The 25,295-nt window shown below is 38.7% G+C and overlaps 1 protein-coding gene across 3 annotated transcripts in view; it reads right to left on the bottom strand.

The window, feature by feature from the left end:
• WFS1 (wolframin ER transmembrane glycoprotein) overlaps positions 1-19,337 on the bottom strand; it is a 32,623-nt gene extending 13,286 nt beyond the window's left edge. The window contains exons 1-3 of one of the 3 annotated variants that reach the window (XM_053941104.1): positions 19,169-19,337; positions 17,188-17,379; positions 505-587 (exon numbers count right to left, since the gene is read on the bottom strand). In XM_053941104.1, coding sequence (XP_053797079.1) covers positions 505-587; positions 17,188-17,374 — 270 coding nt within the window. In that variant the 5' untranslated portion in view covers positions 17,375-17,379; positions 19,169-19,337. Of the gene's footprint in view, positions 1-504; positions 588-17,187; positions 17,380-18,872; positions 19,119-19,168 lie in introns of those variants that run through there. The other 2 variants (XM_053941106.1, XM_053941105.1) reach the window with 2 other exon arrangements.
• Positions 19,338-25,295: the final 5,958 nt, after the last annotated feature.

Raw genomic sequence — 25,295 nt, 5'->3', positions numbered from 1 at the left:
TTATTAATTCAATTTTATGTGCCATTAAATAAGTAAAAGATTTCAATAAACGAGGAGCTTCTTTTCTAAAATGTGTAATTCAACAGAGAAATGGTATATGAGCAAAACATCACCAACAACCTCTGTCCCTGCTAAAGCACCTCTGGCAGCTTCCTCCAGAGTCCAGGCTAAGAGCCCTGGTATTTTTGTATACAGTGTAGTGCTGAACCAACAGAATTCAACAGTCCCTATCTGCACAGCTCCACACATGCTTCTTTAAAAAAATAAAAGCAAAATCAGTTCTGTACCTTTTCCATGCTAAAGAGTTGGACCTGAAGCCACTCACACTCTCAAGGAAACAGCATTTCTCAAGGCAGAGAAACCATATGGCATCACCTTCCTTTGAATAGTTTAGCATCTAAACTGACACAGTTCAACTGAGGAAGAGGTGATAGTTCTGCAGCAGGCAGTGCTATTCTTGGAATTAAGAGCAAACAAGACTGGACAAAAACCATATAAAATTACCTCTGTTTGTGCTTTTGGTTCTCCAGCTTTGGCCCTCTCAAGCAGTTCTTCAAAGAGCACTTCAGGTTCTTCCTTCATGCCCTCTATAAATTAGATAAAGAAAATTGTTTACTAGCAATAGTTTAAAGTATTTTTAAAATTGTTGCTGTATGTGGTTGAATAATTAAATGATTGCAACTAAAAAATCCAACACAAGGGTTTTGCAAGAACAGTGGAAATGAACTTATTACAATATTGACTGTCCATCTCAGTATTGTACTTCAGCAAATTTACCCTTGTTATTTGCTACATGCCACAGGATGGCACAGTTTACAGTTTCTCAATTACTTCCACAAAATTTGTTTCTCAATAGAATATTCATTACAATAAATACGATGCATGTGGAACATGCAATATGGATCAGCTTTTGTACTATTACTATTCTTTTCCTGATATCACTTCAGTCACCTGTCAATCTCTTTATTTAGCACTGGAACATTTCCTAGGATTTTGAAAAATTCATCAGCCTTTAAAACAGAGTATTTGAAAGTTCACTCCCTCAGTCTCTAGAGAATACAGAAACTAACAACAATTACACCTGCTAGCACCTTGGGTTTCTTTAATTTTGCTCCACACTCCACCTTGTATTTTCCTTCTTTCCCATCTACTGAACACATACAGACTTAAACAATTTATTTTCTTCAAAAGCATCATACTGCTCCACCAATTAACAGTAAAGAAAAACTCAAGAGCTTTATCTGATATCCAGTGTTTGCAAACAACATCATGCTGTGTGCTACTTGATGAATAAAGAATTAATTAATAGCAAAGCTGATGAAGGCCAGGACTGCTAATCTTTTATGAGATGACTTCTCCTAAGTTAGTTTGGAAAAATTTTAAAGAGAAAAATCAATATAACTTGTATGTTTTAAGTTGGGTAAGAATGGACAACTGACCACTGAATCAGAGTTACAACTTTACTAACCAACCAGTCTAAAAACATAGTTAGAAAGGCAGACCCAAATTCTACACTAAAGTACCCAAGTCTGACCCCCACTAACCACATTACCCCTCACAAACACTCTGTGACACTTTGTAGCTACATCCTGAGGGCAGTGGCAGCATGAGAAGTGTGCTTGGGAAGCAGTTTCCAGATGAAGGAAACTGGCCTTCAGGCATTCACTCCAAGTCAGAGTCCCTGCCTGACTGGGGCAGCAGCAGTGAGAGCAGCTGCTCAGCAGCCCTGCCAGCTGAGGGGCCAGGCACTAGCAGCTCTTCTTCACAAGATGGCAGAAAGGAAGAAATCAACCCCATTCCACATGAACTCCTGAAGAACAGGCTACAAGTCAACACTTTCATTAAAATGGATGTATTTAACAAGAGCAAATCATGAAGTAAGATTTCTTCTTCACCATGTCACAGTTTTGTCTGCCAAGTTCTACTTGGAAAAGTTCTAATGCCAGATTATAACATGTTGTCTGGCTAAACAAGGCACATAATGAAAAATAATTTTCATTTAGTACTTGGTCTTTTCAAAAAGCTGTAAAAATATTATTGTAAAATAGGCAAACAGCATCCCAGCAAAATTATGCCCTGATATATAACCAACATAATTTGAAGTCTAAACAAGTCAGAAGCCTGTTTTCCAGATGGCACCATTAACACCAGCAAACATCTCTGCTAATAATAAAGAGGAAGTTACAGGAAAGAGCATATTGTTTGAAAGAAGTGAAAAATTTATCTACCCACCCCACTCAAATGAAACAAGCTGGGCAAAGCAGTACTTTTCTTTTTCCTCCTGTGCTTTCAAATTCCTTAAATCCTTTTGCATCAAAATTTCTGTATTAGCTGAATTAGAATGCCTTTTGTTTTTTTCTATTCAGGGTTTTCTACATGTTGAGAACACCACAGACATTTCAGTGATACTCTGGATAATATAGGAGGCACCATTCATAAGTCAATGTTAAATAATTAAGTGGAATTTACACACATAAGAAAAACAACAAACTATAGAAAGCAGTTGGCTAAACTGATAAAAGCTCTAATAAGAAAGACAGTTCTCTGGCAGCTCATATGGCCATATAAACTCCATTTGTACACACAAGAGCATGGCACAGCTCTGACCCCGTTTAGCTCTTTTTGCTCAGTAGAATGTGTTAGATAAGAAAATGTACTTCAAGAAAGCTGAAGAAACAAAATGGCAATGTTTTACAACACCAGGCTATAGTTACTTTATTGCAATTACATTGCAGATTAACATGTACATAATGGTATTTGCAAAAATGGGGGCGAAAAAGAAAAATTAAAAATGTGCAGCCTTATGGTGAATTACCTCCTTCAATGAGAAAAAAAATGGTGTTATTGCTGAAACTTGTTGAACTTATTTTTTCTAACAGAGCTGACTGCCAGGGGAAAGAAACACTTTCTGCGGTTATTTTCAACCTACTGCCCAATCTCTCCCACCCAGTTATCAATTCTATGTACTTGCACATGTGACCTATGAATATAAATAACAGATAGTTAATTAAAAATATGCCTGTGGGTTGATTCTGTAGTTCTAGGGTAAAGGTGGAGGAACAGGTTGTGGAGATCAAATTTAGAATATCTTAGTATATACAGTTCTTGTAACCAGCAATATTCTTCCTCTGCTTAAAAGATAACCAAGAGGATAATTAAACAGGTCAAGCATGAATGACTCCAGTTTCACAGCTGCCATCACCAATCTACTTTTCCATAATGTATATAGGTCAGTTTCTGAAGGTAAAAGGTCCAAAAGACAGTCAAGGTGTGTTTTAGAACAAGGATGGCCACACAGTCTTTCAAGTCAGCTCAACACTTAACAAACAACTACACAAGAGTATACGCACCCCCCATAACAATACCATAAGAAGTGATGACTGTAACTTATCACCCTTGTTCTTAAGCATGTTTTTAGTCAGAAAATGTCTTATGTATTCCTCCCACATAAGAGTACTGCAATAGAAATGCTGTCAGTGGAAGCTTTTATTTTCCAGCTTTGCTAAGAACTCATGCCTTTTTAATGTCAAATTTTACTCTGTCTTGAATATAAAAATTTCCACAAGACAGGAACACTCATCTTTCAATACTTCATATATCTTTTATGACAATTAAAATAGACTTCACTAGCTGTTTTGTGTCAAGTGTGTTAATACAAGCCAATGAAATCTATCAGTCATTCAAGGCTCACAAGCACTGCAGTCATTCAAATGAAAGCAGGCAAGAGAAAGCACAAAAGTTTAAGACAGCACATAGCATTCATAAAAGAAATTAATAGCAGGGGTATAGAAGGATGATTAGTACTTAATATTTGCTGTAGTTCCAACCCTGCCACCAAGAACTCAAGACTACAAAGCTTAGCTCATCACCAGGCTGCTCTATAAAGCAGTTCTCAATATAGTTAATTCTACTTTCCCAGAGATAGATCATTCAACACATATTAGTTAACTGTAACAATAACATTACTGATAAAATTTTAGTGGGTTTGGATTTTTTATTTTTGTGTGATAAAGTCTTTGGTTTAAGATATAAAATGACACTGCATATTTTAATTTTTCTGTTTCATTTAAAAAAATGAAAAAAAATTATTTGTGATCTGCAAAGTATGATGCAGATGCATTTCTGACTTTGCTGCATTTATGTCATAATACTACAGAAAGATAGCTACTTACTTTTTGAAGCTTTATACATTATTTGGCACATTGGTCACATAAAGTAAGATTCCAGCTTTGTTGCTGTAAGCTCAAATGGGAATTTAGCATTCATTCTGCCACAGGCAGGCATTTTTACTATTTCTGCTAGGTTTTGATCAGAAATAGGAAATGTTTAAAAAGGAAACATTTCAGTTTCTTTAATACATTGCTGGTATGCAATTATTGTCCCTTACCTCTGAAATTTAGCCATTAAATTGACAAAAAGGCAGTCAATCCACGGTAAGGGATTAGTCCAAGTGAGATTGTAAGATACCAATGCTTAAAATTTTAAATCACAAAAGGAAGCTGCCATTACAGATTAAAGATTAAATAATCTATCTAAACCTCATCTTTGGACTATATTGAAGACTAAAACCCAACAAACTCTTCAACATTCATACTAAGTTTTGAAGAATGGACTTACAAAATCTAGATAATACGTTCAATGCAAAGGACTTTAAAGACAAATAAAGTAAACTGGGGTTTACTTTATCACAAGATTTTCTTCCCAGTATTCTAATACAAATCAGTAATAGATGCAATAGATCCCCAACCCTTTTAATTCCCTTAACATACACAACTAAATGACATCATGTGAGCATCACTGTAGTTGGCTGACTTGTTGCAGAGTCTGATCATATATTTAGCAAAAAAGTTTTACATACATTTTAGACAAACACTGCTTCCAAAACCTCAGCATTTTAAGTGACATTGCGTATGACACTTCCATTCTTGAATTCTGAAATCTTTAAAGGCACATAATAGTCCTTTCACGTAAAGGAAGATTTTTAGTTGTATATATAGGCACACAAAGTGGATCATACACACACACCCATCACATAGAACACCCTCAATTTTCTCAGTGTCCTTCTAACCACTAGGAATCACTGCCTTCCTTCAAAAAAATCTAGTAAAGTTATTTCAGGCAGAAAGAATCAATAGAGTGCATGCTGAATAATAAAAGCGTTTGTCGATTTACTTTCCTACCAACACAAACACATTAAAGCTCTCAGCAGTGGATTTACTCAGCTCAACGGACTTTTAGCCCCTTGCCTGCTAATATCACCCTTGGCCAGGTGCACACAGATTTCTTCTTAGGTCACAGCTACAGCACCTGAATTCCAGATTAAGCAAGAGATCAAAGACCATGAACAGGGAATAACAAAGAAAAAAATGGTATTTTAAAGGATCACAATTTCTTACGCCTTTTGAGTTGGAGATCTTATTTGTTCACACAGTTATTGGAGGCCGTCCCCATGACAGTCATGCTATCATGCACAACAAATAATTTTTTTAAACAAACACAAGCTAGGGACTTCTAAGTGCTTTGAATGAAAAGGTGAAAACCTAGTAAGAACAGGATAAATGGAAAACTGAAAGCACATTCTCAGAGAGGAAGCAACAATGAAGCATTCATACAAAATATGTAAGTTTAAAAGAAATTACAGGTTTTACAAGTGAATATTAAAGTTCATGGAAACTACTGAACAAAAGACTAATGCATTAAGCAACACTCACACAAAGAGTATGAAGGAAACCTGTATGGCACACACAATTTATATGATCATGTCTTCATGCATTCATTTGGGCTCAGAAAAAGAAGTGACAGGAATGTGCAGTAGGAGGAGGATAAAACCTACATGCTGGGAAGAATAAAGGATCTGAGATGACAAGATACAAAACAAGATTTCCATATCGGCCCTCCCATTTCATAGTACAGGAAGTATTCCTGAAGTGACTAAAACCAGGCAGGAACAGCTAACCATATGCACACCAAAACAGTATGTTCAGTCCTACCCAGTGGGAACACGCCTCCAAGCTTACTGAGCACTCACCTAGAAAAAAATACATAGCCATTTCACTATTCCGTGAGAAGATCTGACAGTTGACACAGGTGAAAATTGTTATCAAGGTGGCCCAGCAAAGTGAGCCAAGCAAAGGCAGTCTTACAAATGATCTTGCAAATTGTAGGTTTAGGTATAGAATTTTAAATGTATAGAATTTTTTCCTTAACCTTTTGTTTGAATAAACGTGACTAAGACAAAAAACAGAGCAGCAAAAAGGCAGAAAGCAACAACAACAACCTCAACTACATCCCAGAAAAATATACATTCAAAAACAGGATATGATTTTAAATACATGTAATAAATAACTTCATATAAGTAGTTCCTCCAACTAAGGAGGATAAAAAAAATTACAAACCTATTTTTTTCCCTAATTAAGGAAAAAAAAAAATATACTGGCTTGGACAGGTGGATCCAGTTCATATTTACATCTCTAAAGATAGGGAGCAAGGCTTCTCACATAAGTCCTCTAAACAAATTAGAATGCAGTTTACATGGAAAAGTGAGAGATTAAGAAACAGAATATGAAGATTAGAAAAACATAGCTTTCATTTTCCCAGGGGAAAGATTATCAGTTTAGACGCACAGGGATATAAAATAAGGCCTAAATCGCTCAATACATTTATATGAGTGAAAGAAAAAAGGGCTAACACCAAGATGCCAAAATCTGTCGATGATTCTGTGTTATTAAGGAAAAAAAACAACAAAAAACTCAAGTAAAACCAGCAGAAGGATTTAATGACAATTATGTGACAAAAGGCTAAATAAAATGCAGCAAACCACAAAGACATTTTATCACTGCACACACAGTGGTAAGTTGTGAACTATTATCACTTAGCATAATACCTTAGAGTTGTAACAGTGTTTTATGAAAAACACAGCTCAGCACTAATAAGACACTATTATCAGAGCTTTATAACCTGAGGAAGAAAGTGAGGAGAATGAAATTGAGAAGGTAAATATTGTAACTATTCAGTGTCTTTCCAAACACAAGAACTCAAGGGCATGAACAGATTAAAAGTACTTGGCCAATGCCAAATATTTCTATGAGCTTAAAAAGGCTTTTCAAAAACATTTAGGCTGCAAGTAGCAAAAGAACATTCTGAATAAAATAAACTAAGGACAGCAGTAGCTCTGCATTTAGAAAAAGCCCCCTGGCTCTAACAGGCATGCTGTAAATAACAGTGTAAATGATTCTCAGGAGAAAGTTAACAAGAATCTTGAACCTGACAAAACCCATTACTGATCTGTAGTGTTAGCACTGAGTATTGACAGCAGCTTCCATGAGCGTTCCTAAACTGGAACACACCCATGCTAGTTCAGGTGTAAGAAAAAGCTCAATGGCATCCAGAGGAAGAAAAATTGCACTTCATGTTTACATTAGCTTTATTCCAAAAGCTCACTACTTAACTTCAGTGGGTTTTCTACTTATAAGAAGTCACAGGATGTCAGGCATCTCCCTCAGTGTCACATTATTAACTGGCAGAGTAATTGAGACATTTGATGGAGTAGTATGGAACGAGATTTCATCCCCAGGCATTTCTACCAGCTAAATTACTGGGGTGGGAGCAGGGAGTGAAGAATGTCTTCTTTGACATTACATCTTCTCCCACATATGAACAAATTCTCTATATACCATGAAGAGCACTGATGTCTGAACTGAACTTTGTGACATTGCACAGCACTGTACTTGGAGCTTCAGGCATACATCACTTTACTGCTTTAGCAAGAAGGTTTTACTGTAATTGAATCTGAAAGGGAGTACTGGCTCAATTACAAGGAAAATTACTTGCTTCTACTGTGAGTGGATACTAGCATGAATAAACTATGTTCACTGCTAAACTCCACTCCTCCCACTGTGCTCCACAAGGTAAGATGAACAAATGAATGTGTAGGTGAAGACTGACATGGCACAGAAAAGACAGATATAGAATTATTTGTATTTGAAAAAGCCTCTTCTATGACTTCCATTATCAGACTTGAAGCTGGATTTCTACTTATCCTTTTTTTTTTGTCTAGGAATTTCCATAAAAATATGCCTCTGAAGTGCAATATGCAAAGCTTATCCCATTCTTAGTATTAATAAAAATGCTTGAGTAGTACTTCCAGATAGGATCCAACTGTTCTACAGGCAAGTTCAGAATCACAAAAGCAGTCTTTGCCACAAGTTTCATCAGAGAAAAAAATAAAAAGCAGCTATATAACCCAGCATTGGATTAGGCTGAAAAAGAAATCACCAGTAAAAGGTCAAACATATGCTATGAATCCTGTGCCAAAAGAATTTAGGGTGGTGCATCAAAGGACCTACATCTCCTTAACTATCACCATAAATATTTATAAAGACAATCAGCTTGCTGGAAGCCAGTCAGTTTTTAATACTAATTTTTCATCCTCAGTTTGCATTCAGCAGCGTTGAAGTGTGTTCTGTTCCCTAGATTTCAATGCCTTTGGTAGAAATAACCCAAAATGAACTAGCATCATCTGGTTTCTTACAAAAGAAAAAGCATAATTTGGTTTCTTACAAACCAAGCATCCACCTGCTGAAGACAACCCACCTGCAAAACTTCTGTATTTGCAGACTACTTTGAGGCACTGGCTCTTTCAGCTCTGCATGACTGAATGGCATTCTCAGACAACTGCTGAAATGGAATCCTTCTCCTATACCTCAGTGTTCATCAGTCTTGTTCTTTATTCATCCAGTATTTACCTTTGCTATAGTACAGGCAGAAAATGTTATAGCTTCTCATGAAGTCAGTAGATGTCTTACTGCACTGTTCAAAACTATGACAGGATTGTATTGTAATCATCTGGTTTTATTATGGCACTTAAGAAAACAGAAAGCAAAAAACAACAACAAAACCCAAATCCCAAAGCATGACTGAACCATCAGAAAAACACCCTGTCACAAACATGAAGCAGTTAATTCATGTTAGAAGAGTGAATGAACTTGCTTTAAAAATTTTCACAAATTATATACACTAGCTATAGTGTGGATTTTGTGGTAGATTTTCAGTAATAGCTCATTTGCTAGTATGAAGGAAACTTTATAGCATGGGCTAGGGAGCAGGCAACAAGAATGCATGCACATACAAAGTAAATAATTGAAGCCTATTTGTCAAGCAATAAATAATCAAGAAAAAGAAGGAAAATGAAAGCTTATGGGGGTGCCTGTTCATGGATATTAACTAAAACGCATAGAGCAACATTTTGTGCAGAATCTCCCTACAAGGTACTTCTTTTGGAGTCACATCCTATATATTACATCCAGTTCCTTTTGGAAGTGCATGGTGGTAATTCTGATAGTGTTACACTGGATTTTATGCAGGAAAAGTTCTTCCTGTAAGCAGAAATCTGGTAACTTAATAAAAAAATCAAATTCAACAATTTCAAGGAATAGCACACAGCTTTTTATTTCAGATTTTATTTTCAGTATGAAACAAGCTTTCTAGAATCTCAGACACCCGTAGGAGTAAAGGCATACACAATTAATGCAAAATAAAAATAATTTCTTTTGTTAGCAGATACTGCCTAAGCTCATCTCCTATGTGAAAGATGTCAGATCTCTTCCATTCATCCACAGGTAGAATACATACTTTTAGAAAAAGTTGATCTATACATTTTATAAGAGTAAATGCAGGTTCTAACAGCTTTGTTTTGTGTCACTGGATTGTATTGTTGAGCTTTCAGTGTTCAGGAGAGCCAGCCTGAGTCTCTAGAGAAAGCCTCCTACTCACTTTCCACAAGTTCCAAAAGCTCAGTGGTATTGTGTGCAGTAACTATGTAGGAGTAAAGTTTCTGGAAAGACTGACATTCCACTTAAAAGCTGGCATCAAGCATCATGTCATAAACATGATTTGTACATATTAAATATAATGACAGAGAACTGACTGGAGGAGAAGAAGAAATACTTTGCTCAACAAACATCAACTATTTGAAAAAAGGTTTTATTAACTTTAGATGCTTAGCTGCTCATCCATGAGTGTTAACTCCTTTCATCCATTCAGAAACCTCCTGAATTTTTAACTGGTAAGGGCTTGGTACAATTAAGAGAACACTGCATGTTTTTCTTTTATGCCTTTAACCTCCATGGCCAGATCTTAAGACAGTCCTAGTAGTCCCAAGAACAATTCCAAGTTCTTATACTACCATACTTTGGCAGGCATTCCACTTTAAAATGTGATTAACAGCAATGGGAGAGAAGGGAATAACATTTGTTTACAGAGCTGTTCAAGTCTAGGACTCAACTCTACTTTCTCTGGGAGGAGCAAAGCATTTGTAGATATGGTAATAGACTTAGCCACACCACAATTTCAAGTCATCAAATAGCATTAAATTAAACTGGGAACAACTTCTGCAGCCCCACAAAATGAACATAAATTGTCAGGAGAGCATTAAAAAAAATCATGTAGGTGGAAGACTAAGAGTGATATTATAGACTATAAATTTTAAAAGTGGAGGAAAAACCATTCTTCAAATCTGTATTTTTCTAGCATAGCTATTACTGTACAAAGATCTTTTAAAGTCATTAAAACAATTTTATATGTAACTAATGAACCAGTCCTGCTTATTTTTCCATGCAGGCATCTCTGATTGATTTATGGATGAGCTGGGATAAATCTAACATTGGTTAGATCAAATCTAAATCTGCAGTTCCAAAACTGTAGAGTTAAATTAGCATTTTGTCACTTCTTAGTTGATAATCATCAATATTAACCATTTCCATCAAAAAAAGAAAGGAGAAAGTAATGAAAACAATGCGAGAAGATGAGACCATAGAGCTCACCAAGCCCACATATTTTTGTGGATGCAGATGGAAAGTTATCCTAACAACCTGCACAATGCACATAGAATTTCAGCAATTCTGCAGTTTGAGCACTTCACCACATTGATATTCCAGCAGTCCATTTGCTGTCAAAACAGAGGGGCTCTTAAAAAAGGAACATTCCAACTTTTTAGCAAATTCACAAATCCAGTGGCTTAAGGATTTCTAAATGTTAACTTTTCAAAGGATTAGCTTTACTTGCCAGTTTACTGTTCCCAGTCTCACCTTCTAACTTTCACAATGAAGTGGGGCTGCTGCTGCTGTGAGGGGCTCTCCAGCAACACAACAGCTCCAAGTCTCTCCTTGACTACTGTACTGTAACAGGGATTTGTTTGCACAATGGAACCCACATACTGGATCTCTTCTGAAGGAAACCAAATTGGAAGACTCCAACCACTAGATTAAATTCATAAATTTGCACAAAAGGAATGTCAAGTCCTGCACACCAAAGAATTTATAGGACTACTCCCATTTCATTACATAATTCATAATATGAGTATGGCTCTTCCCTTTTTACCCTCCTTTCTTCCAGCACCCTGGGACTATGCTAGAAATTTTCTTATCATAAACAGATCCAGATCCACCTGGAAAAAATGGATGAAGACTGAGCTAGGGAACCTTCCATAATCTGGTTCATCATGCGAATGTAAAAAAAAATTGATAGCAGTAATAGTATCTTTGTTATCAGCCAAAAAACCCATTTGTGTATTTCAAATGGTAGAACAGAGAAAGATGGAGAATGTTTCCTCAAATAAATGGGTGTTCAATCCTCCTCCCATATAGGGTAAAAATACCAGCATGTTACTGACAATAGCAGCAGACATGAAAAAGCCCATTTCCATTGCTCTGCACCAACAATGATGTCCCAGAATTTTATCAGAAAATACAGTCTTTTGTTTGGATAGAATCCTTTCTCTCCCACAGCAATGCCTGGAAAATGAGCTTTCTAGGAGCCTGAATATTTAAAGGTAAAGTTTGAAGGTGCATTAATAAACTGACAAATAAATTGTTAAGTAATTAATACTTCAAGGCATAATCCTCCCCTTCAAATAATCAAAGGTTTTTCTGAGATTTCTTCAAGCTTTGCACAAACATTTCAGTTTGCCTCAAGAGTTATTCTGTAATAGCTAACTGCCAAAAAGTAAAGACACAGAAGTGCTAAAATAGAGCTCTGAAGCAAAGGTTCTTCATAACCTTAAGTGGAAGAGGGTAACACTTGGAAAATATTTGTAAATTAGAAAGGCTCCCTATTTGTTAGCTATCATTTAGCAATGCCTTGGAGACATACTGTTATAAATTGTTGCAATGCATTCTAAACAGTTTAGAAGATTTTTTTTACTATTTATAAATTTGAAGTCAGTCAATTAATAAAATAATTCTCTTCCTAGAAGTACAAAAAACATTCATAACCAAAGTACACACAGAACTCTGTATATCTACAAACAAAATATAATAAATTGATTCCTGTCTGCAAAGCTCTCTGTACAAACACCTTCCCATGTGTTCTCAATTCTAGAACGAGAGATTACAGCAAAACCATGGACAAAAAAACCCCAACTAGTTCCTTAACCAAAGAGATCTTTTTTCAAGCACTGCAACTTAGCTTTGCAATTTCTCCTTTCCAACCTTACTGGCTAGCAAATGTGCATGAATGATGTAATTATCTGTTTCATGCACATATGAAAAATTACCATCTTCTCCCTAGCTTCTCTAGTACCCTAGCATGACCTCTTTTACCTGCTGACTGGCACAGAGTCAATTTTTACTGAAGATATGTTACATGCTTGAATGTACTTGAGCATTACAAGAAATGGAAACTCTTCCAGATAACCTCCAGCACAATAAATGTTCACCTGGGGTGAGAGTCATCCAGTTCAAGTTATCACTGTGGCTGAATTGAAGCAGTTATTTGAATCCAGATGTGACAGTCAAGTATCTGATCATGACTGTATTGTGAAAAGTGTCTCTCAATTCTGCTTTCCTTTCATCTGAATCAAAGCATCTCCTGGGACATACAGATTTACTTTCTAACTCAGAAATACAGGGCACGTACCTTGACTGCAGCCTCAGGCATCTCTTTCAAAAAACATTAATAGCAGCAGTACTACAGATACTCACATGCTAACTAAGTCACAACATTGAAAGTGCTTATTTTCCAAGCTCTGTTCAGCGTGTAAGTAGAGGAAATTGTTTCTCTAGCAAGAATGATATTTTTAAGCCTACTTGGAGAATATGGTGTTGGGAGCTCCAGAGCTCTCATCCAAGCTCTGTTTTTTCACATTGCTTTAAAACTGTATCTGAAGGAAGGAGATTCTACAGAGTGGATGAAACACAGAAACCAGAAAGGGGTATGTAGCACCTGGACCAGAAACTGAGGGGCCTGTGCACCTCAGAGGCATGAAAGTGTCTTATGAGATTAGAGTCTTAGTTTCAAAAGACTTCACTAGCAAACACACACTGGTCTTCCCTGCTATGAACAAACTCTCCTGTAATTTGCTTACATGAATACTGATGACTCCAGGGCTTTAAAATTTCAGGAACCTTAATTAGTAGTGTATATGCTTTGCTCACTAATAAGCTCCCTGTCCATGAACATCCTTGAAAGAGTTACCATTTTTTTTCCTCATTTATTTTTAAACATGAAAGCCAACATATTGACATTCACTCCATTCCTACAAACACAAGGAATGGAAAACCAAAACCATACATAAGCAGAATGCAAGAGTTTTGGGTAGAAATAGGAATGCCCTCATTTTCTTTTTTAACACAAGAAAACCTGTATCTATAAATTATCCTAATGATTGATTAATTTTTTCATTAAATCCAGATTCAATTTGCTCAATAAATTCTCAAAGCACTGTTACCTCCTATTGTGAAAGAAATTATTCAAGGAATAACACAAACATTACCTACATGATTACCTAACATTACCTAATGATACATTAGCAGAATAGAGACTGAAAAATTGCTAAGAAAAAAAATGGCAGTTTGATCCAAAGGAAGTACCTGTGCTGCTGAGGATACTGTGTGTGTTTAAGTGCTTTACTGAGTCAGAGCCAAGGCATTCATTAATTTGCTGGATTACACTACAAGATATGGATCATGCTGCAGGAATAGATGATGTGATGTATGCTTCCAGGAAACCAATTACTTAACATTCACTTTGATGCCTTAAACACAGTGTATATTAACAAAAACTGGAAGAAAAAGCACAGATCAGAAATACAGATATGGTGTCAAGAACATTACAAGAATTAGTAAAATGGTTGAGGTTAGAAAGGACCACTGGGAGTCACCTGTTCCAACCCTTCTGCTCATGCACGTGCACCTAAGTTGGCTGCCCAGGGCTGTGTCCATGTGGTTTTTGAGTATCTCAAATGATGCAGACTCCATCACCTCTCTGGACAACCTGTGCCATTGCTCAGTCACTCTCACAGAAAAAACAAAAGTGTTTACTGATGGTCAAAGGGAACCTCCTGTTTGTGCCAGCTGCCTCTGGACCTTGTGTTGGGGACTACTGGAAAGATCATGGCTCCATCCCTTTTGCACCCTACCTTCAGCTATTTATGCACATTGATAGATCCCCCCCTGAGACTTCTTTTCCCCAGGCTGAATAGCCCCAGCTCTCTCAGCTGTCTCCACAGGAGAGATGCTGCAGCTCATTCATCATCTCTGTGGCCCTTTGCTGAACTCTTTCCATGTCTCTCTTGTACTGAGTAGTCCAGAACTGGGTGAAGCACTCCAGTGCTGACTGGAAGGGAAGGATCTCCTTCCACCTGTTGGGCAATGTTTCAACTATTGCAGCCCAGTATACCAGTGACCTTCTATGGGGGAAGGGCACATGGGCATGTGGTAGATAGTCCTGAGCTGAAACTGCCTTTCCAAATAATTGAGATATACACAGTACATTTCCCCTTCTCAAACAGAAATGATAGCTGATTTATTAAAAAATTATATAAACTTAAATTTGTTACAGTAATTTAGATTTGAGCAAGATATTTAAGTCATCATTAAAGAGGAGTGTTCTACATATTTAGTAAGATTTGAGACAGCTTTTTGTATATTAGTGTGCTGGTCTTTTCTGTCCTCTTCTCCATCACTGAGTTAGTCACAATCATAGTGACTATTGAAAATTACCCAACTTCACAATCTTCCAAGAAAGAAGTTAGAGCAGCCTTTCTCAGAACATCTGGTCTAGAGCATATTTCCTTTCATACAACTAAACCACAACATGCCCTGGCTGAGAGTCCAAATCCTTTACTTTTCCTAGACCTGGGAGAAACTCAAATGTTATTTATCAGTAAGGGCTCTAGTGATTCCAAGGAACACCCTCTCTGTCAGTTTAAATATTTTGAGAATTTCTGAAGTGCCAATTTTCTGTTTGTTTTTTTGTATTTCCTTTCACATGTACATCTTTGAATTTGTATTTTTATTTGCAGTTCTTTCTAAAGTCCTACTAAAATGCCTATTTTTAATTTCTGATGACCAGAACGTCCTTTCTTTTAATGAAGTTTTCAGTTCTAGAAACTGTTAGCACTATGACAAATGGCATAACTCTAAAACCACGAGCCGTATAAGAAAATACTGTAGTATGCATTATTGAAGACATTTTCTATCTAAATTCACTAAAATCTTGGTTGTTAAGAGATTCCAGCAAGATACTATGACAATGCTAGCTCATTCTGCTGCATTGAATACTTGAGTATATTAAGAAGGTCACGAGAAGGGCAACGACAGTGGCACCAGGCACCCATAATATTTTAATGGGAAGAGACTTAAAGTAATCAGGAGTGAGTCACAACTGAAAAGGATAAATACATCAGTGCTCAAAAGCCCTCTTTAATAAGCAGCATCTCTAATACAGTGCTGCATAGGTAGGGATCATTAGCAAATACTCAGGACTAAGATAAAAACCTGTGATTTTAGAAGTCCAACATTTGTGTAGGGTAAGAAAATTTCCAAATTAGCTAGCAAAAAACAGCTGACAGAACCTATGTGCAAAACACCACTAGACAGATTGTGTTGATTTCCAGAATCTTACATAAATGCGGGCACCAACAACAGAAACCTATGAATTGCTTTTTCAAATCATAGTATAACTAAGGCCAAGATAACTTCATACCATATTCCTATTACAGTTACTATTCTTTCCTTGTTGAAGCATACTAAGAAACAAAACTGGAAAATGAAGACAGAAAACATATCTGTTAGCACTGACTCTAAATTAGCAACCATGTAGGTAATGTTAGAAGTGTCTGATCTCCATAATCTCTCAATTCTTTTACAAATGGACTAGATGACAAAATTGGTACTGAACACTGAGGCATGATAGAAATTCAGGTATCCAAAAAAATTCTCCTTCATTTAGAACAAGGAACCCAGAAGGTTCCAACAGTCAATTATGAATTAGATGCAAACAACAGAGTTGCTGACACAGCCATAATATTGGCCTGAATTATGTACAGAGCTCAGTTACATCTAGTATGTGCCACACAGATAGTCACACATTTAATAATATTAAACTCTTGGATAGCCTTACTATCTGCAATAGAGAGACTCATATTTGTGAATATAAGGGCATGTACATAAGCAGTTACATGATCAAAAGTCCAATTCTGAAGGAAGTTAAAGAGCAAGAGATGAGCTAGACCTTGAGCACAAGACCATCTTGCACAAGTGTTAGATTAGAAACTGAATTAAAACTGGAACTCAGCAGGTGAATACAGGAGCCAGGTGGTTTTTGTTCTACATTTTGCACAATACCTTACTCTCATCCTATCAGTTTCCACAATCTTTGAAACTCAATGGTTTCACAGCAAGTGGGGGGAAAGAACCCCATCATTCTGCCTTTCAGAGTGTATCACGACTGTAAAGCCATATTCTTATCTTACTGCTAATATTAACTTCAATTTTGGCTTCATGTACCAGTTTATTATTCCATCAGTCTACATTACAGTAGTATCTTATGCATCCACATTAGAATTCATATTAAAGCTATAATTATAGCATGTGTTCTAACCAAATAAAGAAATTAAATTGAAACATTATTATGCTAAATTTAATTAAATCTCCCTATCAATTTTTCAAATAAAGTTCTTTCCTATTGCTTTGTACAAACCTGAAGAATTAGATAGGAAAACTCAAAAATATGCACAAAGGAAGCTGAAGTAGAAAAGACTCTTCCACAACAACAGGTTAAAAGATATGAGAAAAATTTATTTTCCTACTTTACAGTGTCTTTAAACAGAGTTTTGAATACATATACATTAAACATTGGGAGATTATTGTGTGCAAGCTGATTTTGCATAAGAATTGCTTTCATACTTACCCTTTTTTTCCGTTTTCTCCCTGCTACGGGAGTAGCCAGGAACTGAAGAACTTGCAGAATCTGCTGAAGATGTTCCAGGTCTCTGACTGTTCCCACTATGGTCCACAGGAGCAGCATTTAGCTGGGACCTTCCAAGATGCTGCTGGGGGTGAGAGGGACTTGAGGTGGGATCAGGATCAGAATTCATTTTAGCTGCCAAAGAAGAAAATAATGACAAATTATCAGAAAGCAGATTTACAATGTAAAACTGAATGAATTTTTATTCATTTACAATGACTAAAAACTTAAAATCTGAATGTATTTGTATCATTAGGTAAACAAAAAGCCTAGAAAACAGCATGAAGGCTGGTAGGAACTTCAAGATTTATCTATACATTCTTCAGTAATTCCCAGCATGAGCAGCTACAGCTGAGTCTGACCATATATACAACATTGTGCCAGAACAGTGACTGCTTTTTTTCCTAACTAATAATAACTGGGTTACAAGTGTAAACAAATGCTAAAACTAATAATCAATCCTGTAAATGCTGCATATAAATTTCTTCTTTAAATTTAATGTTCTGCTTATTCATGCTAGAAATAAAGACTAGCCCCAAACTTTTTATGGACAAGTCTATAATAATAGAAAAAAATGTATCAAAGGCCTGGTTAACTGTCATCACCTAATCAGGAGACAGGTAATAATGATAAGAAGGCAAAGCAGGAGGAGATGTAGAACTCTGCATGGGAAATCAGAGGAGCAACACCACCCTTTTTAAACACTATCAACTTAAATGCCCATGACTCAAAATTAGCCTATTTTAATACCTTTATGTCCCACTTAAAAATAAAAAATATTAATACATGGCAGGGAGGCAAAGGCATTACACCAGAGGGCCTTTTAACTGTAAGTCCTCTCAAAAATAAGAGGGGATCTCTGCTCTACAGTAAGAAGTTCCCTAAAAAAGCAAACTTGCATAAAAATGCCTACTGAAAGTTTAGCTTTCACAAGACAAAAGTAGCCAGGTATGCATATACTACCACAGCATAACACATAGCAACTCCTGCTGCTTAAGAACAGCTGCCCTTAAGTTAAGCAATTTGCAAGGAGCATTTTAGATTATTTCTGGCAATAAACAATATTTTTAAATTCTGTATAAGCACAGAATTAATTCAGAATACCAATCTGAAGATGCCCTTGTAAAGATGAAAGCAGTATAGCCAAAACTATAGACACCACTTAAACAACTTCTTCCACTCAAAGGACGCTAAAATCATGACAGGGTGCTAAGAGTACTAGCAATGTCTCCACTGCCAAACATACTATAATTTGAAAACTTGGCTGCAAAAATCAAGCTGCCCTAAACCAGAAAATATTTTACTGATACAAGTAAATGCGTTTCTGTATTATGTTTCTACATCAAGTTATAAATAAACCAACATAGTTCAGTTCAACCTTCAAACAGCCCTCGGAAAACACAGAGATTAAAATACCTTCCCGGTAAACCAGCATGAGTATTTTTAACCATTATACAATCACAAAAGTTACTGTGCCTCCACTTTTAACTTGACCTTAGCGCTTTGGAAGAGGGACGCCGAGTGCGGCCAGGCCGCGCCCGAGGCGCCCCGCGGGGGATGCGCGGCTCGGACAGGTCCGGCTGCTTCCAGAACGGGCAGCACCGGCACAGCCGTGAGCAGGAGCTCACCTCGCTATCAGCCAGCTCGCAAAAACATCCCCGTCCCAAAAGTCACTCTGCGCTTGCCCTACAAAGGGCACCACCAACTTTTCCTCCGGGTTGTTCACAAGCCAGCGGGCGGTGACTCCGCACCCACCGCCGCCAGCCGCTCGGGAGCACCGGAGCTCGTTCGGCCTCGTTCCCCGCGAGGTCCGAGAGTGCCCGGGCGGCCCTGCCTCTGCGGAAGGCCAGGGAGCCCCAGCGGGGGCCGCGAGGGGGCCGGCAGCTCGGGCCGTCCTGCGCGGGGTCCCGCCCCAGACGCTCACCGAGCCCGGCCGGGCGAAGTCAGCACCGCGCACCCCCGATGACGAACCTCCCTGCAGCTCCGGAGGCGGCCGGACGCCGACTGGGGCTCCGCCGGCAGCCCGCTGCCCTGGGGGGCGGCGCTGTCCCGCCCATCGGCCGCGGCCCTCTCCTCTCTCCGCTGCCACTCACCGCCCTCCGCTCTCGGGGAGGGCTCCAGTGAGGCCCCGCCGGGGCCGGGCGGGGCCGGCGGCAGGAGGCGGAGGCGGAGGCGCAGGCGCGGGCCCGGTGGGGTGGAGGGGCTGGCGGCGGCAGGGCAGCAGTACGGGGGGGAGCTGCCCTGTGCGGCCGTGCCCCGCGCAGTGGCAGCGGGCGGAGGCTGGCCGCCCACCCGTGGGGCCGAGGGGTGGCAGGACCGGGGCGGGCTTGAGCCGCTGCAAAATGGCGGTGCCGGGTGAGGCAGGCGGAGGCCGGTGGGTCCGGGGTGAGGGCGCAGCTCCGCTCCAGCCGTGCAGCGGCGGCAGGGTCGGTGTGAGCCAGCCCCGGTGCTGTGCCGGACCTTTCCCCGCCTAGCGCGGAGCTTCTCGGTACAGGAGCGAAGGGAATGGGAAAAAGGGCGGTAACTCAGTAGCTGATTTTTTTCTTAATGCCCTCTACATTACTAGCATTTCTGCTACATAGGTGGAAGGCTTCTGGGCAGGAAGCGAACTGTAAACTTAGGTGTGTTGCTGTTGTTTTGATGGTGAACTTAGTACGTTTTAGAAATAACTTTTATTCTCGAGCTCTTTAAATAAGTCAAGGTACTTTGAATAGCTTCTAATTAAAACTCCAATCAAACAAACAAGCTACAAATTCAGAGTAAGAGATTAAATTTGAACTTCAGCCATTCATATAAGTTACTTTGTTGATTTTCACAAGTTCTAATTTTGCGGGAGATCATGGGAAGCTTTCATTTCTTTAAGTATCAGTAAAATCTTTTTTGATCGCTACCTGTTGAGTTCTTTTTAATCTCCACATAAAAATATGGTCCCCCGTGTCATTATTTCCTTGCCTTGGAAGGCATAAGACTTTTTTTTTAATGCAAAACAAGTTTAAACAAACATGGCTAAGCTTCTGTTTATTTCAAAATAAACTTAAATTTGAAAAAAAAACCACATTTAAGAAGATCACTTGTAGTCTGAGTGTAATGTGGTTTCATCAGGAATATGCAATGCCAGTCTTGTTCCCTTAGACTGACAGTGTGACTTAACTCTGATATGACAAAGTTCTGCAATCTGCTCCCCCTGCTATTCACATTTCCTTCAAGATATTATTTTATACAATTGATTTGGTATTTAGTGGGTGTGCTTAACGGATGTAACATGCCTAGGGAACAGGTGGAAATGAGGGTGGTAGCTGGAAAAGCAACTATAAAGGAAGTGTAAAATAAAGCCTCCCCTGCTGCTTTCCAGCACAGGCAGAGTCACACATGGCAGGAGCCATTCCAGTTCAAGGGTAAAATTGCCACACTGGCTACTAACCCTCATAACAGCAAGGCTTGATGTAAAATATTCTTTGGTTGCTTATGTCTGATCCATTTTACACTGAAGATGCACATTGCTGAATTTGATCAGGTCCTGATTTAAAACCAACTAAACCTTTGCGGTAAAGGAATTGTCATGCACACCTTATATACTCACAGGTGTTCTATAAATACTGATAACACTAGTGAGAGTAAACCAATCTCAGACATGATGACAACTTCCATTATCAATTCCACTGGTTTCACTTTGGCACTACTTTATCACAAATGATGAGTTCCCATCTGGTGTTATCACAGTTGCAAATTGTTACAGCTACTGTTACATGGCACAGCACCTATTTAAATTTAGTTATGACTTATGGCATCAGTAGAATGGTTGAGGTTGGAAGGGACATCCTGATGTCAGCTGCTCTTCCCTCCTGCTCATACAGGGCCACCTTGGCCTGGTTGCCCAGGACCACGTCCAGATGACTTTAGGAGGATCTCTAAGGATAGAGACTTCATCACCTTCTTGGGCAACCTGTGCCAGTGGTCGGTCACCCTCCCATTAAAAAAGTGCTTCCTGATGTTCAGAAGGAACCTCCTGTGTTCCAGTTTGTGTTCACTCCTCTGGTCTTATAACTAACTGGAAAGGTCCTGGCTCCATCCTGTTTGCATTCTCCCTTCAGGTCTTTATATACATTGATAGATCCCTCTGAACCTTCTCTTCTCCAGTCTGAACAGGTGTTATGATCAAGTTCTTAAAACTTTTAGAATGAGATGCCTCTGCCTGAATTAAGGTGCAAATGTGACCATATGCCAAAGTCAGTAGTATGGATTTTATTTAACAGTAAATACGAGAAAAGAGAAAGAAAGAAATAGAACAAAGAAGTGGGGGAAGAGAAAGATAATGTCAGAGACAGATTAAGTAAAAAATACCACCACTGTGGATCCCAGTGATGTCCTGTTGATCCTATCCTTCTGATTTTCTTGGTGGTGAGGGTCCCTGAAAACATAGTGTTCATTTGTTCCAGGTGGGAATGCCCAGGTATCTCCCCTGACGGGTGGGGGACAGTTTTGACACAGTCTCACAACAGACTGGATTTGTTGCATCCCTGCCCTGCAGTGCCCTGCTGCAAGGCCTCAGGAATCAGTCTGGGGAGCACTTTGGGAGTCTTTGATGGATTATGACACCCCCTCAGCTGCCCCTCACATGAATGTCCCATGGATGTGGCCCTCCCGGGGTGGGAGGTTTTGCAGCTGAGCCAGTTTGTGTGAGGGAGGATGGGTGTTCAGTGTCTCTGACCAGAGGTTAGGCCACACACCCAAAACTCTGCTCCCCCTTTGGCTGGGGGCAGTCTGAACAAACCTGGCCTCAGCAGATGAGCCTGTGGGCTACGGCCTCCCCAGTCTGAACCCAGCCAGGGATGATTTTCAGGACAGCTGCTGGGTTTGGTTATCTTGTGGATGTGTTCTTCTCCCTCAGCCTTGTTTGCTTTTCCCTAGACCTGAGATGATTGAGCAATTCTGTCACCTTATCTCAGGTTCCCTTAGGCTGCTTAACCCACAGTCCAAGGTTGCACTCAGGAGGCATAATCATGGTGGGGTGCACTTCAGTGGTCACAGCTTCTTTATACAGTGTTCCCATAATGGGCAAAACTCCTTCATAACTATGTTTAAGCTATTAACCATAACATTTCAGTCTCTAACAACAGGCCCAGCTCATTTGGCTTTTCCTCATAGGAGAGATGCTCCAGTGCATTCATCATCTTAGTGGCCTTTGTTGGACTGACTCCAGTGCCTCCATGCTCCTTGCATGAGGGAGTCCAGAACTACACACTTGTTTAACTGCATGAGGTTGCTGTCAGCCCAGATTAAAAAAAAAAAAAACCTTGTTGCAACAAGAACAAAAGAAAAAAGCCATACTTTATGTACTAGAGAATCAATAAGTATTTTGAAGGTTTACAGAGTGATGTTGGACTTAAGCTGATTTCTGTAAACATTTTTTACTTGAGATGATGAAATTTAATAGAAATGGCTGTCTGAACACCTGAGGTGCAGTACTGAGATGCAGGCTGAAATTAACAGCTTTTCCATATAATCATCAATGAGTTCTAGAAATATACTTGGGATATCTAATAATCTGAGCAACTCATATGTTGCTTCTGCTAAACTGAATGTAATATAAACTGACATTTTCACATTCTGTGGTGAAGTTTGTATTTCTGTATTTAGGCATGTGTTTAGTATTGAAATCTTTAAGAAAAGTCTGTCTTCTAGAAAATTAATTTGTAACAGCAAAAGATTATGCTAAGCAACATTTAAATACATTTTATTCTTAAATCACTCAAACTAATCTACCTATATTACTGAAATGAGATCATGCTTATAGCATTGCTGGCATACAAGTAGTTTCTTAGTAGTCCAGAGGAAAAATTAACCACACTTCCTAAAAGGAAGAGTGAAAACAGTGATCATCCAAGAAAACAGACCTGCATGAAGTGTGATTCATTCCTATGAATAGCCTTCAGCTCCATATGTTTTTCACAACACCTCTGAAAATGAATTTCTTTAGTCCATGGTATACTCAGAAACAGATTTGGCATAGTTACTCTGGATGGTTTTGGAATACGTTAATCCTAGCAAAAACCTTGTCAGCAGTGCTCTTGTATGAGTGAGAAGAGCTGAAAAATTCATAGAAAAATGCCATGTACATGTTCAGTAGTTATGAAAGGAAATACATTATGGAAATGAAAATGTCTGAGTGATGCTAAGTAAACTGTCGTAAAACCGGTCTCAAAAATAATCTCCTTTTCTTGCCCCACCTTAGCAATTAAGACAAGAGCTGTTATTTCAAAATAATAGGTTTTGTTGTTTACTATGGCTATCCATTTTAATAGTATAATTTAATTGATGAAAGCATTACATCACCATAATATTAGTGCAATAAAAGCTGCAGCATCCTTCATGAGCATCTGGGTAATATTGTTTCATTAGACTGAGGACCACAAAAACAGATTTCTTTTTATTTTTTAAAGCAGTGTATAATTTAAAGTGGGAGGTATTTTCTGTCAGAAAGAGCACAATACTTTAAGCATAGTGAGACAAGGGACACAGGATCCAGAGAATCAACAATTTGATGGGAACAATTAAGATGTTAGTGCCATTTGGATGGACATTCAGTAGAAAGAATTAATAAAAGGATGGGAGGAAACAGAAGGGAAAACACAAGAAGTGGGCACAAAAAGTAGGTAAAAATAGGAATTGAAGAGTTTTGTGAAGATGATGATGAAGACTCTTCTTCCCAGATCTGCATATTAAATTTGCCTTTGTTACCTCAGGTTTGGAGTAGCTTCCACATAAGTACTGTTTTCATGCACTAAAGTATGTAGGGTAATGTGAGCATCATTTCCTGTCCACTGCTCTTTTAATCTCTCTTTATTCCAATGTCCTTGTGCCAAATACTCTGGGTGGCAGCACAAAAGCAATGTTCACCATCACTGCTTTGTACAGAAAAGCATCACTCTCATTCTCCCATTGGCTCTCTTAGCCATGATGGAAGGGTTAACATTTTCCTTTTCAAACACTAAAGGAAGGAACACTTTCCTTTCCTACACTAAAGGAAGCCATAGGTGACTTAGGTGGCACCAGATGTTCAGTTTTGCATTTACTGCTCAGCCACCTTTTCTAATCATGGGCAGGCACTGTGAAAGAGGAAAAGTTTTTAAAACTGGGCACGGGTACAACCATGTGCAGGTGAGACTGTGAAGGTCTGACACAGCAGCTATTGGGAGGTAAGCCCTGGGTTGGATGCATTCCCTGGAACAGGTAAAGAGGAGTCCACTCCTCTTCCAGTTCCTTGAATATTCTGGATTTGTTCTATTCACAACTTCACTCTGAGACAGCTACTGATGTCGCTCCTAATCCACAATACAGCTGGGACTTAGCTTGCTGAACTCTGGAAGCAGCACTTGAATCAAAGTTGCACTGTTCTACTACAGTCTAGAGAAAGCAGGGCAGTTTTCCTAGGGGGAAAGGATTGTACCTTAAATTTTATACCTGAAAAAACAGCAACAAGTATCAACAAAATTTGGAACTCTTATCATTAATCACTTTGGTGTTGCTAGAGATAAAATTTGGTCTAAAATTGAACTGGACATATTCAAGCACTAAGGATTTCTTCATAGGAATAACTTCTTCAACAGTTTATAAGTAGTTTGTGAGTAAATGAGGTAACATTAAGTACCATGGCCCCCCTCAAATAACATGTTTAACATGGATGGGTTTGTGTCAACCTTTCAAATCGACAGGTATGCCACAAATTTCGGCCTGTAAATTGATCCATCAGTGTTCTTGCCTTTTCAAGCTTAATCTTTGCTCACAGTGACCTCTAGTGTGACTGGATGAGACAATGCAGTGGATCCAAGGCAGTGCACAAAGAACTTCATTTGTGTTCATACTTTTACCAGGATGAGGGGACACGTGTGTGCCATCTATTTGACTGTAGGACACACTGCATTAAGCATGCAAAACGTGAGCAGGAAACCATGAACCCAAAACCATTCCTTTAGCCATACCAAATACAGTATTCAAAGATTTTTTCATTCCTGTGCCATTTTGATCAGATTTTTGTTTATCAAAAATTCCAT

Source organism: Vidua chalybeata, chromosome 4 (genome assembly GCF_026979565.1).
Source record: "Vidua chalybeata isolate OUT-0048 chromosome 4, bVidCha1 merged haplotype, whole genome shotgun sequence".
Taxonomy (NCBI): domain Eukaryota; kingdom Metazoa; phylum Chordata; class Aves; order Passeriformes; family Viduidae; genus Vidua; species Vidua chalybeata.
This window is presented reverse-complemented; position numbering and strand designations above follow the sequence as displayed.